The 13,837-nt window shown below is 48.4% G+C and overlaps 2 protein-coding genes across 6 annotated transcripts in view; both read right to left on the minus strand.

Moving 5' to 3' along the window:
- Positions 1–3,458: 3,458 nt before the first annotated feature.
- MYCBPAP (MYCBP associated protein) lies at positions 3,459–13,720 on the minus strand. 5 transcript variants are annotated; one of them, XM_014953859.1, is made up of 16 exons: positions 13,576–13,720; positions 12,589–12,713; positions 11,333–11,492; positions 11,129–11,232; positions 10,463–10,631; positions 10,085–10,127; positions 9,337–9,445; positions 8,799–8,988; positions 8,064–8,263; positions 7,362–7,508; positions 6,950–7,195; positions 5,986–6,107; positions 5,130–5,248; positions 4,508–4,644; positions 4,129–4,308; positions 3,459–3,611 (listed from the first exon to the last, which is right to left on the minus strand). In XM_014953859.1, exons 1-16 carry the CDS (start codon positions 13,658–13,660, stop codon positions 3,507–3,509), a joined length of 2,241 nt encoding a protein of 746 aa, XP_014809345.1. In that variant the 5' UTR covers positions 13,661–13,720; the 3' UTR covers positions 3,459–3,506. The 5 variants fall into 5 exon arrangements, 4 of the variants coding, with proteins under 4 accessions (XP_014809345.1, XP_014809334.1, XP_014809328.1 ...); XM_014953848.1 differs by having other exon boundaries at positions 9,337–9,442; positions 10,085–10,184; XM_014953842.1 differs by having other exon boundaries at positions 10,085–10,184; positions 13,576–13,719.
- Positions 13,700–13,837, minus strand: part of RSAD1 (radical S-adenosyl methionine domain containing 1) — a 2,326-nt gene continuing 2,188 nt past the window's right edge. The window contains exon 9 of the mRNA XM_014949898.1: positions 13,700–13,759. Coding sequence (XP_014805384.1) covers positions 13,700–13,759 — 60 coding nt within the window. The remainder of the gene's footprint in view (positions 13,760–13,837) is intronic.

Below are 13,837 nucleotides of genomic sequence, written 5' to 3' on the forward strand. Positions count from 1 at the left end.
GTTTTTTAATTTTTTTTTTTTTTTTTTTTTTTTTTTTTTTTTTTTTGGCCGGGATCTAAATTTGGAGCGGATTCTTCCCCTGCTCTGAACAGCTCCTGGAGCCTGGCTTGGGGGGGGGAGTGGGGGGGGGAGAGGGAGGCATCAGATGACATGACAAAATAAGTCATGTCTCTCGATGGTTTCAATGCCACCCCCTCTCTCCCGGCCTCTGCCTTCCATTTTAATCGCTGACAGGCCTTCAAGCATTATGGATATATATAATCTTTTTTAATATCACTGACATTTTCCATAATGGAAAGCATCTCCTGGGTGCTGAGACATTCTGGAGGGGGGACTGTGCCTTCCTGCCGATGGTCCCACTGCGCTGAGTGCAGAGCTGAGATTCACCTTGCCCTAGGCCCCCGGCAGCGCAGAAGGTCTGAAGGTCCTGCCCTGGGTGGCAGGGAGAAGGCAGCGAGGAGGCCACGTGCCTCCAGAGGCTTTGCAGATCTCACCAGCCTGGCTTTCCCAACAGGCTCTGGCCGTGGAAGCTGACTGAGCATTTAGTCCCTGTGAGAAGAGCACCTCCAGCATCCGAACCATCCTCCAGGTCAGGCTGGAGAACATCCCAGCTCAGGCGGTGGGAGGCATTCGTCATGGCCACCCAAGATCCAGGCCTTCCCCTTCCTCTGTTCCTGGTGCTCCTGGTTCACCTTCATTGTCCCTCTTCAGGCACTGATTTTCTTATAAGCAAAGCGAACCTCTCCCTGGGGACAACACCAGCTGGACAAACCTGGGGTTTGCTTTTCTGGGTGGTCCACAACCCTGCTGTAGGAAGCAGGACCCAACAAGGCTCTAAAGCCCATTTCCCTCAGCCCTGGGACACGGTGGCTGCTCACCCAGGCCCTGCCCCCAGCCACTGGGAAGCCTCTGGAAATGGGCTTCCAGCATTTTCACAGAATCCCCTTTTCCAGCTTCTCTAACAGTTCTGGTGGTGTCTTCAGGCCCCGACTCACGTGATGGCTTTGGTATGCAACTCCCAAGGCCAGGAAGGTCGCTCACCTCCATTATTTAGCAAACACAACACAAATTATTAACACTAATACAAATAATGCCGACGTTTGGGAGAGGAGAAGGAACACTCTCCTTGCCTGGCTGCTGGGAGTCGGGATTACAGGGACTGGTGCATCCAGGTGCCCTCAGAGTGTGGGGCTGACCAGCCCCGAGGGTCTCTGCTCTAGTGACAGGACCCACACCTCAGGTCCCACTGAGCCTGTAAACCAGGGGTACAAGTTTCTAAAGGTGTTCGGTGGAAGCCAGCTCTAATTCCACTGCAGTTCCAGCCGTGTAACTTCCACAAATCAATGCAAAAGTGGAAAAAAAAAAAAAAAAGAAGAAAAAAAAAAAAAGGCAGCTGGCTCAGAGAAAGCCGCAGCAGCCAGAGCAGAGAGCAGAGCACTGCGCTTTGCTGGCCCAGCACTTCCTTCCCCTGCCCTGCTTGTACCTTGTCCCATGAGGACACTCTTGTCCAAGGGCTGTAAGAGACACTGGTGATATTTATAACAAAAAAAATTAAGACTATTCCCAGCATTTGGGTTTATTCTCCTTTGCAGAAGTTCTTATGCCTCCCGCCTGCCCTGGGCAACCAGGCTCCTCCCTCGGACAGGAAGGAGAGATCAGGGAAGGACATTCTTCCACGGTGGGTGACTAACATTAAACTCTCATCTACCTGTTTTCGTATTAAGGAGTTTTCCTGTGAGTAGGGGTACACGTGGAGCCTGATTTCTACAAGCTGGACTGCAGGCACAGATCTTGTGAACAGGCTTTGCCATCTTTGAAGGTAAAGCTGTCAAATAAAAGCATTCTGGCTTTTGAGACAATCACGTTGCCTCTATAACGTGCAGACTCCCTCTTGTCGAGAAACAGATGGCTTGAGCTGTTTGAGTTGGGCAGATTCACAAGCTGATAATCATCTCCAGGGAGGCAGGAGCTATTGTCAGAGCCTGTGAGACACACCCCAACTTCAGGCCTTTTTCCTTCTAATTCTCAAAATGTTGCTGAAATTCTCACTGCAGGAATGCTGAGCAGAGACATTCCCTCTGTGGGTTCGTGCCCGCTATGCCACAAGAGGCTCCTGGCTTCCTCCCTGCTAGGAGAAACCATCTCCAGACACGAGGGGCCTCACCTGGCCAGCAAAAAAAAAATAAACTGTGCTTTGCCGTGGTAGTGGCAGGAGCCATGGGGAAGAATATACCTTCTCCCCAGAGACAGTGCCACTTCGAATGAGAAAGCAAAAGCAAACAGTTCTGCAGAAGGAAGAGTTATTTACACTTGGTGCGGCTGCGAGACGCCTGTCAGCGTGGCTGCCAAAGGAAAGGAGAAGGTGCCCGAGGCACACACGCACAGCCACGCACTGAGTGTGTAACACAACGCTCAGCCAGCACGGGCATCTGCTGCCTAACGACCCCAGAGGTGTCACCAACCTCAAGGAATAACCCACACTGATGTCATTTCTTGGGGAACGCTCTCCCGCTGCTTGAGCAGGAAGATGGCACTTTACTGAGATGTTCTGAGTGTCTCTTGATGCCAGGCCAAGAGAGACCCTGCACCCAACTCACTCCGCCTGGAAAACCTGCTCTGACCCAAGCCCACTGGAGGGCTGGAGACACGCAGAGCCAGGATGTCTCCACAAAAAGCTCCATTCTGGCTGTGATGGGCAAGGAAACCCAGACAGAAAATGGTGAGGTGCCCGGATGCACACACGGGCTGACACAGACAGGAGGGGTGATTGACACAAGGCCTTACCACGCTCACAATATTTACGGCGTGAATTTCACTCATTTTAATTCAAGTGGAATCAGTCTTGGAAGGAAGCAAGGAAGAGCTGGCGCCAAATGGGGCTTGGGTACCTTGAGCTGGATGGAAAGAGATGGCAAGATCAGCACAAGTCAACTCACGGGTGCAAAAGCAGGCAGGGTGGCAACACCCCTTGGGATGGTGCGTTCTCACTGGGACTGGGAATGCCTCCAAGAAGCCTTCTGTCAGCAAGTCCCGAGAGGAGACTGGACAAGCAGGCAAGAATATCATAAAATCATAGAATCATCCAGGTTGGAAGAGACCCTTGGGATCTTTGAGTCCAATCAAAAACAGGATGGATTTTTCTAAGTCCCTGTCCTAGTAAGGGACACTCTCTGCTCACTCACCTGCTAGGCAAGCAAGACCGAGAAACAAAGAATAAAGACATATCTCATGTTGACTGGCACTTTTAAATTCTTCTTCCTTAGCTGAAATGCCAGTATTTTCTAGTCTTAACTGTTTCTGAGGCTGTGATATTTCTTGCCTTGTCTCTTCTTGGCAAGTGATCATCTGCAGAAGTAACAGATGATCTAGCAATAGTCGCGCATCACAGCATGTCAGAAAGGAGGCAGCCCAGGATTTCTAATCACTGCATCACTTCAGAAAGAAGAATCTCCACTTGATCTGTGTAAATATGGTTATTTATTTATTTTGTAAAAGGATGTCTATTTCTAGTCACAAATGGCTTTGCTCTCCCACTTCAGAGCATCTTCTCTCTCTAAGTCCTCGAACAAAGCAACCATCTTGCTCACCATGGAGCCCAGCAGCCCATAAACCTGCAGCAGAAATGAACAGAAGGTAATTGCAGAGAAAACACAGGAAGAGATGCCGATGATGAGATCGACAAGCCAGAGAAATGGTTTCTCACACCGGAGCGCATTAACGTATGGGCAGGCACACAACCACATCAGAGCGGCTGCCTGCTAACAGAGCTGAGCTCCAGTAATAACTTTTCTGGCTACGAAGTGTGTTTAACATTATCTGAGATACAATTAATTCTGCTGATCCCTCAAGAGTCCACGAGCATGCTAAAAGACATCCCAGATAGAAATCCCGCATGTGGCGATGTGATGGCTGGATTTATGTGAACAGACTCCAGGCTGGAGCAGAGGACACCTTCCCTCCCCCTGTATTTCACACCTACAGAACCACAGACATGAGCTACAGAACTATGGACGTGATTGTCAGTTTTCCGAGTTTAACAAACTGCTTCTCTCTCCACCTGGGCTCCAACGTAACTTTATAAGAAGAATAAAACCAAGAAACAAAGACATAAGCTCTGGTCAGACTCACTTCAACATAAAGCTTTTCCTGGTATTTCCGAAACAGAGCAGGGTCCACCTCCTCAGGTGGAGGTTCTACTTGATCTGCAGTTAGAACTTCCAGGGGCTGTGCTCCCTCTTCCACTTCCAGCAATGGAATGGAAGATATCATCTTTGTCACATCTTCTAACTTTCTGCTGCTTGGTTGTTCCTACTCAGGGACAGAGGAGAAAGGTAAAAAAAAAAAGTGACCCAGGTGAGAACACCTTTCAGATTGCCACAGGATGTACCTCCCAGAAGCAGCACCTCTTTCACTGGGCTGGAAATCAGCACAAACTCGGGGTATGGATCCTCAGAATGGATCACACTGTCCCCAGCACCTAGTTTCCAACAAGCATCCTAACACATACCTCTTTCTCTGTCCCTGCCGTCTTCGGTGTTCTTTTTTTGCCTTCTCTATCCTTACCAACAGCTAATTTCCTCTCTTCTTTCCTAATGGTTATTCTGTCTTCCTTTTTTCCTTCTACAGGTTGCTTAACTTCCACGACTAAGGAAAGAATTTCAATTATGCAAAAGCAACATTTTTGCATCCAGAAAGACAAGCTCGCTGCACTCACGCAGTGCAAGTATATTACTTGTGCAATGTATTTTCCTCTTTTTATTAATCTGAGCTGCACTGCACTGAGAAACACCACCTTGCAGAGTGCTCTGTTTAAATAAGGAATGAACAGGCCTCAGGTGTGTATCAGAAGAAGGCCTTAAGACTCTAGTGAGCGAGGGTGTTCTGGGTTAGTCTGTGTGAAAACCACAGCCACATCTAGCTCAATTAAAAGGCTTATTTGTGCGGTGTTTTCTTAACGACACCAAACCACAAATCCCAATCACACAACCTGCCATTTTTTTCTGGTGCATTTTCTTATAAAAGCTTTGAGGGGCAACTGCTGAAATTGCCAATTCAGTTGAAATTCAGCACGTTTTCTGGATTTCCAACCGTCCGCAGAAACCAGTCGCCGTGCTACAACTACCACTTACCCGTTTCCTCTGGATCATCATCTACATAGATGGTTTTCTTCTCAGGCAAGCCAAGCAGGGATCTCAGCCTCATGGAGTGACTCACCATATCATCAATTGTTTGACGCCACAGTAGGAGGCTGAGAAAAGTATCAGAATCAGAAGGGAGAGGGTTCAGCAGTTGCCACCTCCTTCTACCCTGTGCCCAGGAGTGAGCAGCTGAGGGCTGCTCTGTCCATCCAAACCAATAAAGTAGCCCCCACCATCAAAAAATCTGTGCAGAGAGAAGCCAAATTCCTTTCCTCATGTTTGAGCCCTCTGAAGTCTCACCAGTTTGCAAATCAATGAGCTCAGACGGGCCCATAAATATTACAGCAAAACGAGATCTCCTGCTCTTCAGCATGACACATGTTGGTAAATCAGCATCAACCTGCTCCCTGTGTTTACTGAGAGAAACCTGCATCCTTCTAATTTAGAAGCAACTAGAAAGCTGCTGATATGTTTACAGTCTGAGAGCCTGAGCAAAGAACAGAGAGACTGTATGAGGGAGGATACAGTTATCTGAGTAAAAGGGTACACAAAATTACCCCAAGGTTTCATAAATATAGACTAGAATAATCTTACCAGAAATCATTTTGTATACTCCCCAAAATTACATACATTCAATATTCTAAACTTATCCCCAGAAAAAAAAAAAAAAGGCACTTGGGTCCTAGACAGCTGCTACAATTAAGCTATAAAAAAACCAGAGTGTAAAGACGACTTCTAGACCTCATATAATTATCTGCAGTCTGAATCACAACGCTTGCAACAGAGCTTGTTAAGGCTGTTGATCCCATGATGCATTTACAAGCTTTATCTTGCAAAAGTAACGCACCAGGTTTGATACAAAAGGTCTGTCTGAGTTGGTCTCTGTTGAAGACGCAGCTCCCGTGCTGCCTTATTGAGCTGGGCCAGTGCTTCTTCTCGCCGCTCCTCCTCGGGGATGGACTTTATAGCCTGATGTGAGAGAAAACACAGAGTGCTGCTGCTCAGTTTTCATTCCCAGTCCGTAGACCCCGAGCCCAAGGGAGCACAGCACAGCTCTCTACCTGGACACCAGTCTGAAACCAGGCTGCACTGGGCACTTACACACCCAGACGTGGCTTCCTATGTGGCTGGGATGTGGCCAAGGTGTACACATGACCCAAAATCTGGGGAGCAATCCCAGACCCCCCAGTTAAACTGACAGGAAGCCCCTTTGCAACTTCCCAGATGTGCTGGAGAACAGGGATTCTAGTGAGTAAGTAAAGAGTTCTACCAAAGTAAAGAGTAGTTATAAAAGCAGAAGAGAGATTTCCAAGAGAGCACATCAGAAAAACTGTGCTGACAGAATCCAAACCACTCTTGCTTTAATCCAGGGAGGTCTGCAATTTATCCACAGCCTGTCATGAGTGCCCCCTTAGCGCTCTGATGAATAGGAAGGACTCTCCAAGGAGAAGAGCCCTTGGGGAAGCCACAGGAGGCTGTAGGATTCGCCTGCCCCCCGCATTCAGTCGTGGGATGACAGAAAGCTAATGGGGGAAGAGCTTAAAATATCTATTACATTGTGTGGTTCTCTTTTCTTCTTCACACAACAACCCTCAAAGTCTCTCTTGGGAACCTCTTTACAAGAGCACTGAGGGTGTGGTCAGCAGAGCTGAAGTGCTTTTCTGCGACACACATTGTAAATCATCTCTAACCCCCAGCACGTTGGAAGCAGACCTTTCGGGGGGCTCACGCTGGGGCAGGGCAGGCTATTTGTAGGGAAAATGAAAACACCATCAGCTGGTCATAGCGCTAGAGGGAAGAGGGGTGAACACCTGCTTAAAGTCATCCAAAGAGAGGTTCCATCCTGAGGATGTCTCCTCAAGGGTGTTCTTCATGCCTGGGACCGCTGTGGTGCTCCTCTGAGGAAGGAGAGCCTTCAAGATCCTCTCCCGGAGCTGGGTGCCCTCCACAGTGCTCTTCTGGTCTGAGGACACTTTATCCTCAGAGGCTGAAGGAACAGTTATGTACTGTCTCCATAGTTCATGCAGCTGCTTTACCACTTGATGCTGATAATGGAACTGTCATAACAGGGTAAAGGTAAATAGTGAAATGAGCTATGCCTTTCCTCTACAAACCTAATTGCTAAAGCCACCATGGCAGACCATGCCAGCCTCCAGAAACCCAGGGAAGAAGCACCAGCCCCATGGGTCTTCCCCCGCTGTGATTTCAAATAGCAAACATCACCTCGGGATTCTTGCAGTGGAACAACTCCTCCTCTGTGACATCCACAGGAGACGGGGAACGCTCTGAGGTCCGGACACGACGTTGTTTAAGACGTTTCTTCAGAAACTCTTCTACTATAGCAGCACCTTCTCGAATGGCCAGCTCAATCTGAGGCACCACAACAAGCACACGTGTGAGTTCCCCTTCCATATACAGACACACAAGCAAATTCACACCCACGCTAGTAACCACATGTATATGTTATATAGGGTTACAAGGACAAGAATAACTGCAAACCCCGCTAAGCAGAGCAATAATTACAACAGCTTTTCAAATAAACGCTACAAATCCTCCCCCAAACTATACTTTTCAAAGCGTAGTGTCATTTTCAATTTATAACTTAACCGGTATCATAGTGTACGACACATAATCCTATCCCCACTAAGTAATGAAATTGATTACCAACAGAAAATGCATTCTTTAAAGGACCAGTGTGAACAGTTTAGGAGACACAATTATGTCTTTATTAATAACATTACAATAGACTGCAGAGTTCTTCCATTTTATTTAGCAAACCTGCTCAAGTACATACAGATATTCTGGAAATAAATCATCATCTCACTCTCAGCCCTAATTGCATAGCAATAAAAATACCATGTCATCCCCTCCCATCTTTATCCTCTATTTGCATATTAAGTTCAAAGCTCAGAGTTTCCCAGTTACCTGCTTGGTTACCTCCGGTTTCTCTCTGCGGTCAGCAAATACATCCTCAGAGACAGCAATTGCCCAAAGGGTCACCTGCAGCAGAGCTCCTCCTAATAACAGGGGACGTGTCCTAAATTCCCAGGCCTCACTGAAAATGCCCACTCTCTCTGACTTGAAAATAAAGGAAAACGTCCTAGTTTCCCCAGGCAACATTACACCTGAAACAAGAGAGAAAAATGCATCGGTCTGCAAAAAACCACCTGGTTAACTTGACCCTTTCTCTTCCAACCACACCCCGAGTGTCCTTATCTCTGCATGAGACTCTTTTCCCATAGCTTTGCTGGTTATGACACTTCATCCAGCTATTTTTCTCCAGCTGGATTTACTCCCAGCCACCATGTTACTGAACTGGTGTTATTTCCACCGCACGCTCCTCTGACAGCAAGCTCAGTACTCTCTCAGGCAGATTCTGCCCAGTTTGCCATCAGAAAATGATTCACTTCTCAATATTCCACCCAGTTACATTCAGAATAGGAGCAACCTCCTCCTTTCCTTCAAGTCCCACGAAAGGGATCTGTCTCGCACACCTCTTTTGGTGTGAGTCAGCCCTAACGCCCAGGGTGGCATCCTAAGGAGAATCACCCAACAGGCTTGCTCTGCCATTAGTCAGACTCAGCATCTCAGAGAACTCCTGGATACGTGCTCTCTCTCTGCTCCACGTACTGAAGCCTCAGAGATCAGCAGCTCTCACACCTGATCTGATATCAAAGTAAAAACGCGGTGTCCTTATCTTCGTAGTTTCTCTGGAGGGAATCCTCTGGGGAAGCCTCATCCAGTCATACCAGATGGCAGTTGTGCCATCATTGCTCACCGTCAGGGAGCTTTCAGCTTTCTCACCAACCAAAGTCTCAAAGTTGAGCCGGGCAGCAATGCCAACTTCAGCCTGCAAGGAAAAAGACAATGATAACAATTTCTACTCTATCTATCTGGCAGGATATATCTTGCCTGAAGGCATAGCACAAGTAAAAGGTTGAGCCTTGGTAGGAGAACTTGTAAGGCAGGTCCAATGAAGTGGCCATTATACAGAGAGAGCCCGGGAATCTGAGCTTCACACCACAGACAGAGCAACCCCTTCTGTTTCTAGATTTCTCCGGAGCCAACGTAGGGATAATCCATTATGCTCACAATAAATCCCCCATTCTCTGGCCTGAGAGTGACACTCATTGTACAGCTGTAACTCGGGAACTCAAGCAGGATTAGCTTGACTAAACAATAAAAAGCACACAATTACCCGGCGAGAAGTGGTGCCGTCGATCCAACGAGCAGGTTGGCCACAGAAAACTAAAGATGGACCCTCTACTCCTTCTGGAGCCACACTGGAGCTGTCACCTGAGTCACTGCTAAAGAAAACAAGAACCAGCGTTTTCATGAAGCAAAATTCACTTTCAGAGAGGGAAGAACCAGGGGCGATTTACAAAACCCTAGAAGAAATAATTCCAACTAATGCTTTTCCAAATAGTCACCTCTTTGAGGAGAGAGCCCTGCAGATGTGGTAAACCCCAGCCTGCTACTTGTCACCATCAAAGAGGACAGGACAGCCAGGATATTAAAGGATGATACCTGCCTCAGGAAGGCTGAGGGTACATGACTGAATAAGAAGAGGCCCTCGGGTTGTGCCCATTACAGGTGGACAGGATGGGGGGAAAAAAGGCAAACTGGTAATGGAAGTGAAAGGCTGGAAAAAGACAATTAGATGAAGGTAATTTAGAGTAGAATCCCCACCCTGCCTACTGTAAGCTCTGGAGCCACACAAAGGGAAGATTGGTGGAGGGGCCTCAAAAAACCTTTTCTCTGATTTTTGCTTGAGGCCCCAAGGCACAAGGGAATTGCTTGATTCCTAAATCTGGTGAGTTTAATATTAGATTATGCCTTTTATTGTGCCCTAGCGGAGACTCCTCTGTCTTATGGCTAAGGATACCCTTACAGACTGATGGTACATACCCAAAAAATCTTTATTTCTGCCATGAAGTAAAACTTACAGGATCTCTGACTTGTCAGAAGGGATGGAACACACAGATGGCTCTGTTGAGACAGATGTAAAAGGCTGCCCTTTACTGATCCCTGGCCTCTGAAGAATTTCTATAAGGAAGGAACATCAAATTATTGGTGCTGCACTTCTGGGCACACCCTTTACCTGTTGTTCACGTGTAACCCCCTTATACTGTCCCCCACCAAATCCATTATCCTTCCCCCAGATCATCTCCACTGCAGCACCCACGGCCACCAGCACTAGCAGCGTGGGGTGCTCTGAGAACACACAACAGCAATGGGATTAACCCTGGTCAGCTGTAGCCATTACAGTTCGTTGTGGTGCCATCAAACTTCCCCACCTGCCCACAGAACTCAGCTTTTCTTACCTCCTAGATATTTCTCCTGCTTTTTCCTGATTGTCATATGATGGTCCCAGTTCTTGAGAGCTTTGTGCTCTGCTGGTGGGGGCTGATGAGCTTTCTTTTTTCCTCCATGTTCCTCCTTTAAAGCTGCTGCAGTAACATCTTGACAAGAAGCCTCAATAAGATCTGCTAACTGAAGAAAGAGGAAGCATTAAATTAACCTCTCTGTGCACACGCTGCCACCACAACGAGAATGGGAGAGCGGAGGAGAAAAGAATTCTTCAGATTGACAATACTTTCACCTGATAACTCTGACAGGAACAAAACCAGGGCACTAGGAACACACTCACAAACAATGGAAGGAATTATCTGGGTAATTAGAGTTGAGCAATGGCATTGCTGCAACAGCAGCTCTTCCTTTGCCAGCCTGACGCCATCAACAGAAGCGCGTAGGGAAGAGGAAGCCTCTGTAATTCTTCCCTCCATGACCTCCTCCTGCACACAGGACTTCAAAACCTGCTGGTGCAGTTTCTCTGAAGGCAAACCCTCCCCGTAGAGTGGGAGAGACCGGGAAAACCACACCTCGGGCCTGACCTGCTCCCGACAGGTGCTGAAAAGATACTGCAGGCACCACACTGCACCTCTAGAGAGGTGCCACACAGCAATGTTTCCGTAACTTTACACACCAACCTGAGTGTTTCCTCTGGCCAAGGCTTCCTCCTTGAATTCCTGGAGACTTCCCAAAATGTGATGGGGGAGAATCTTTTCACAGCCACCACCAAACAGTTCTGGTGCTACAACACACATAAAAAACACCCAACCTCAGAGCCAGGTGACTAAAGCTAGGCTGAGCAAAACCAAAACCCCAAGATAAGGTGTGAAGTTTAACCCTACCAGAAAAAGTCTGTGTTTCACTGGGTGCCTTTGGGCAGGCAGGATATGCTACAAGGAGTTCTGTTGTCTTCTTTGTCTCTTTGGGTCGGTATTTTCGAACGAGATATTCCTTCTTAACTGGATGCTTCCTAGCATCACGGGGAGGGTGTGGAACATGGAGCTGCAGAAAATAAACAGTCACAATGCAAGTAGGTACACACTGACTCACATTCATTCCTTCCGAGCCTTCTAGGATAGGCAGAGAAGTCATATCAGTACAGGCTGTTCCTCCCCAAAGACACACGTCACACGGCTGCGGAGATACCAGCTTAGTTACTGTCTTACTCCTCTGGACTCTGCTTTACAACCAGGGCTGGGAACGGAGAGTTTTAAATCACTTTCCCAAAAGCTTTCTGCTGTGTCACTTGGTGTCAAATGCTTCCATTCCCACAGTTTGATTCGAGTTTTAGAAGGGACATCGTGATAGTTACTAAACAACTTATAAGTCTTATTAGACCAGAAAGCTGAAAAGGTAATTTTGAAGAGGGAGATGATTTTGAGGTCATTGCCAAAAGACATTGAGGTGCTGCAGCATGTCCAGAAAGGGGCAATGAAGCTGGTGAGGGCTCTGGAGAATAAGTCTTATGAGGAGAGGCTGAGGGAGCTGGGGGTGTTCAGTCTGGAGAAAAGGAGGCTGAGGGGAGACCTTCTCGCTCTCTACAACTCCCTGAAAGGAGGGTGTAGCCAGGAGGGCAGTCTCTTCTCCCAAATCACAGGTGAAAGCACAAGAGGAAATGGCCTCAAGTTGTGTCGGGGAAGGTTCAGTTTGGATATTAGGAAAAATTTTTACATGGAAAGGTTTATTAAGCCTCGGAATGGGCTGCCCAGGGAAGTGGTTGAGGCACCATCCTTGGAGGTATAAAAGATGGTTTGACACAGAGCTTAGAGATATGGTTTAGTCATAATTTCTTTATCAGAGTTAGGTTGATGGTTGGACTAGATCATCTTAAAGGTCTCTTCCAACCTAGCAATTATATGATTCTCTGACTTATACTTCCATTTGAAGAGATTGTGTAAGGATTCATAACGCTTTATTTCTACCAACTGAGCTTGATGATCTGACAAATCACGAAAGGCAGGACAGACAAAATGGAATGAAAGCAAAACTCCAAGAGTGGGGTCTGGTTTAAGGAAATGGACAGCACTCTGTGCTGAACACGCAAAGTAAAAGGAGAGTGTCAGTTAGGGCAGCTGTTTCTATCAGTAACAATACATACTTTCTTGAGGTCCTCCACCTTAATTGCAAGCGCCTGGATGTCATCTCCTTGCAGAACACCTGAAACGGGCATAGGCTCCTCTGCAATTGTCAAGGAGGGCAGCTTAATTGTCTTTTCCTTCTTGCCTGAAAAGCAGATGAAAAGACCTCCTCTTCAGTCTCCCATAGAAACCTTATCTTCCTCTTTCAGCCTGGTCATTCATTTCCAGCTGAACTGTGTTTTGTGTTGTGGTTTATTTTATTTTTTCAAGGCTGCACAGAACAATTAAATTCAGCACCTCTTATAACTGGGAAAATCAAACTCTGAGGAGCTACAAAGACCAAAGTGGGTCACTAGGATTCAACTGTCTCACGCTTTGTTCTAGTGGAGAGACAAGGGACGAGATAAATCCAGCCTGTGCTTTGTGCAGGGAGACGAACAAATTCCTGGGAAGTTTCCTGCTCCAGCTGTGAGCACAAGCACCCAGCCCCTGCAGAGCCACACTGCACCCACCCAGCACAATGCACAGACAGGGCACAATCGGAGCTTCGGGGGCTCCTAAAGAGCAAAAAAGCTCTTAATTAACAACACATACACACACCCCCCCCGAGCCAGGCACAGGGCAGTGTTCCCTGGCACAGGCCACCCCTGGGCAGGGCAAGCGGAGGGAATCCCACCAGGGATTGGCTTCTCCCCACAGCCTTCACCTGCAAGTCCCAACAGGTGGGACTGGCTCTCTGGCACGCACACAGCCTTTCCAGGTAAAAACATAATAATAAAAAACGGGGTGAGGGGTGTCACTGGGTGGGGAAAAGGCTGTTTACGGCGGCTTCACTGCAGGGCTCGGGAGCAAGGCCCCAGCCACGCTGAGGGCCCGAGCCAGGCCCAGGGCCCGGCCACCAGTACCGGGGGGAGCCGGGCCGGCACTGGGCCGCACCGGGTCCCGCGTTAGGCCGGCCCGGACATTGGGTCGTTCCGGGGGGTTCTGGGCCGGACATTGAGCCGTACCGGGGGTTTCTGTTCCGTTGCTCCAGCTCCCTGTCGTACCGCGGCTACCGGAGCCCCACTGGCCAGCTCCGCGCCAGGTTGCCATGGCAGCGACGCCCGGCGGGGAGTAACGCCTCCCGCGCGCCTAGAGCGGCTCCTCCCGCCCCTCTCTATGGTACCGCTTCCGGGGGGCGGTGCAACGACCCTGCAGGCAGGCCCCGCGCATGCGCAGTGCGGCAGCGGCCTGGCCGGGCCTGCAGCACCGGGCCTACTCCTTCCCCCC

Source organism: Calidris pugnax, unplaced genomic scaffold (assembly GCF_001431845.1).
Source record: "Calidris pugnax isolate Ruff unplaced genomic scaffold, ASM143184v1 scaffold9, whole genome shotgun sequence".
In the NCBI taxonomy this organism is placed as follows: domain Eukaryota; kingdom Metazoa; phylum Chordata; class Aves; order Charadriiformes; family Scolopacidae; genus Calidris; species Calidris pugnax.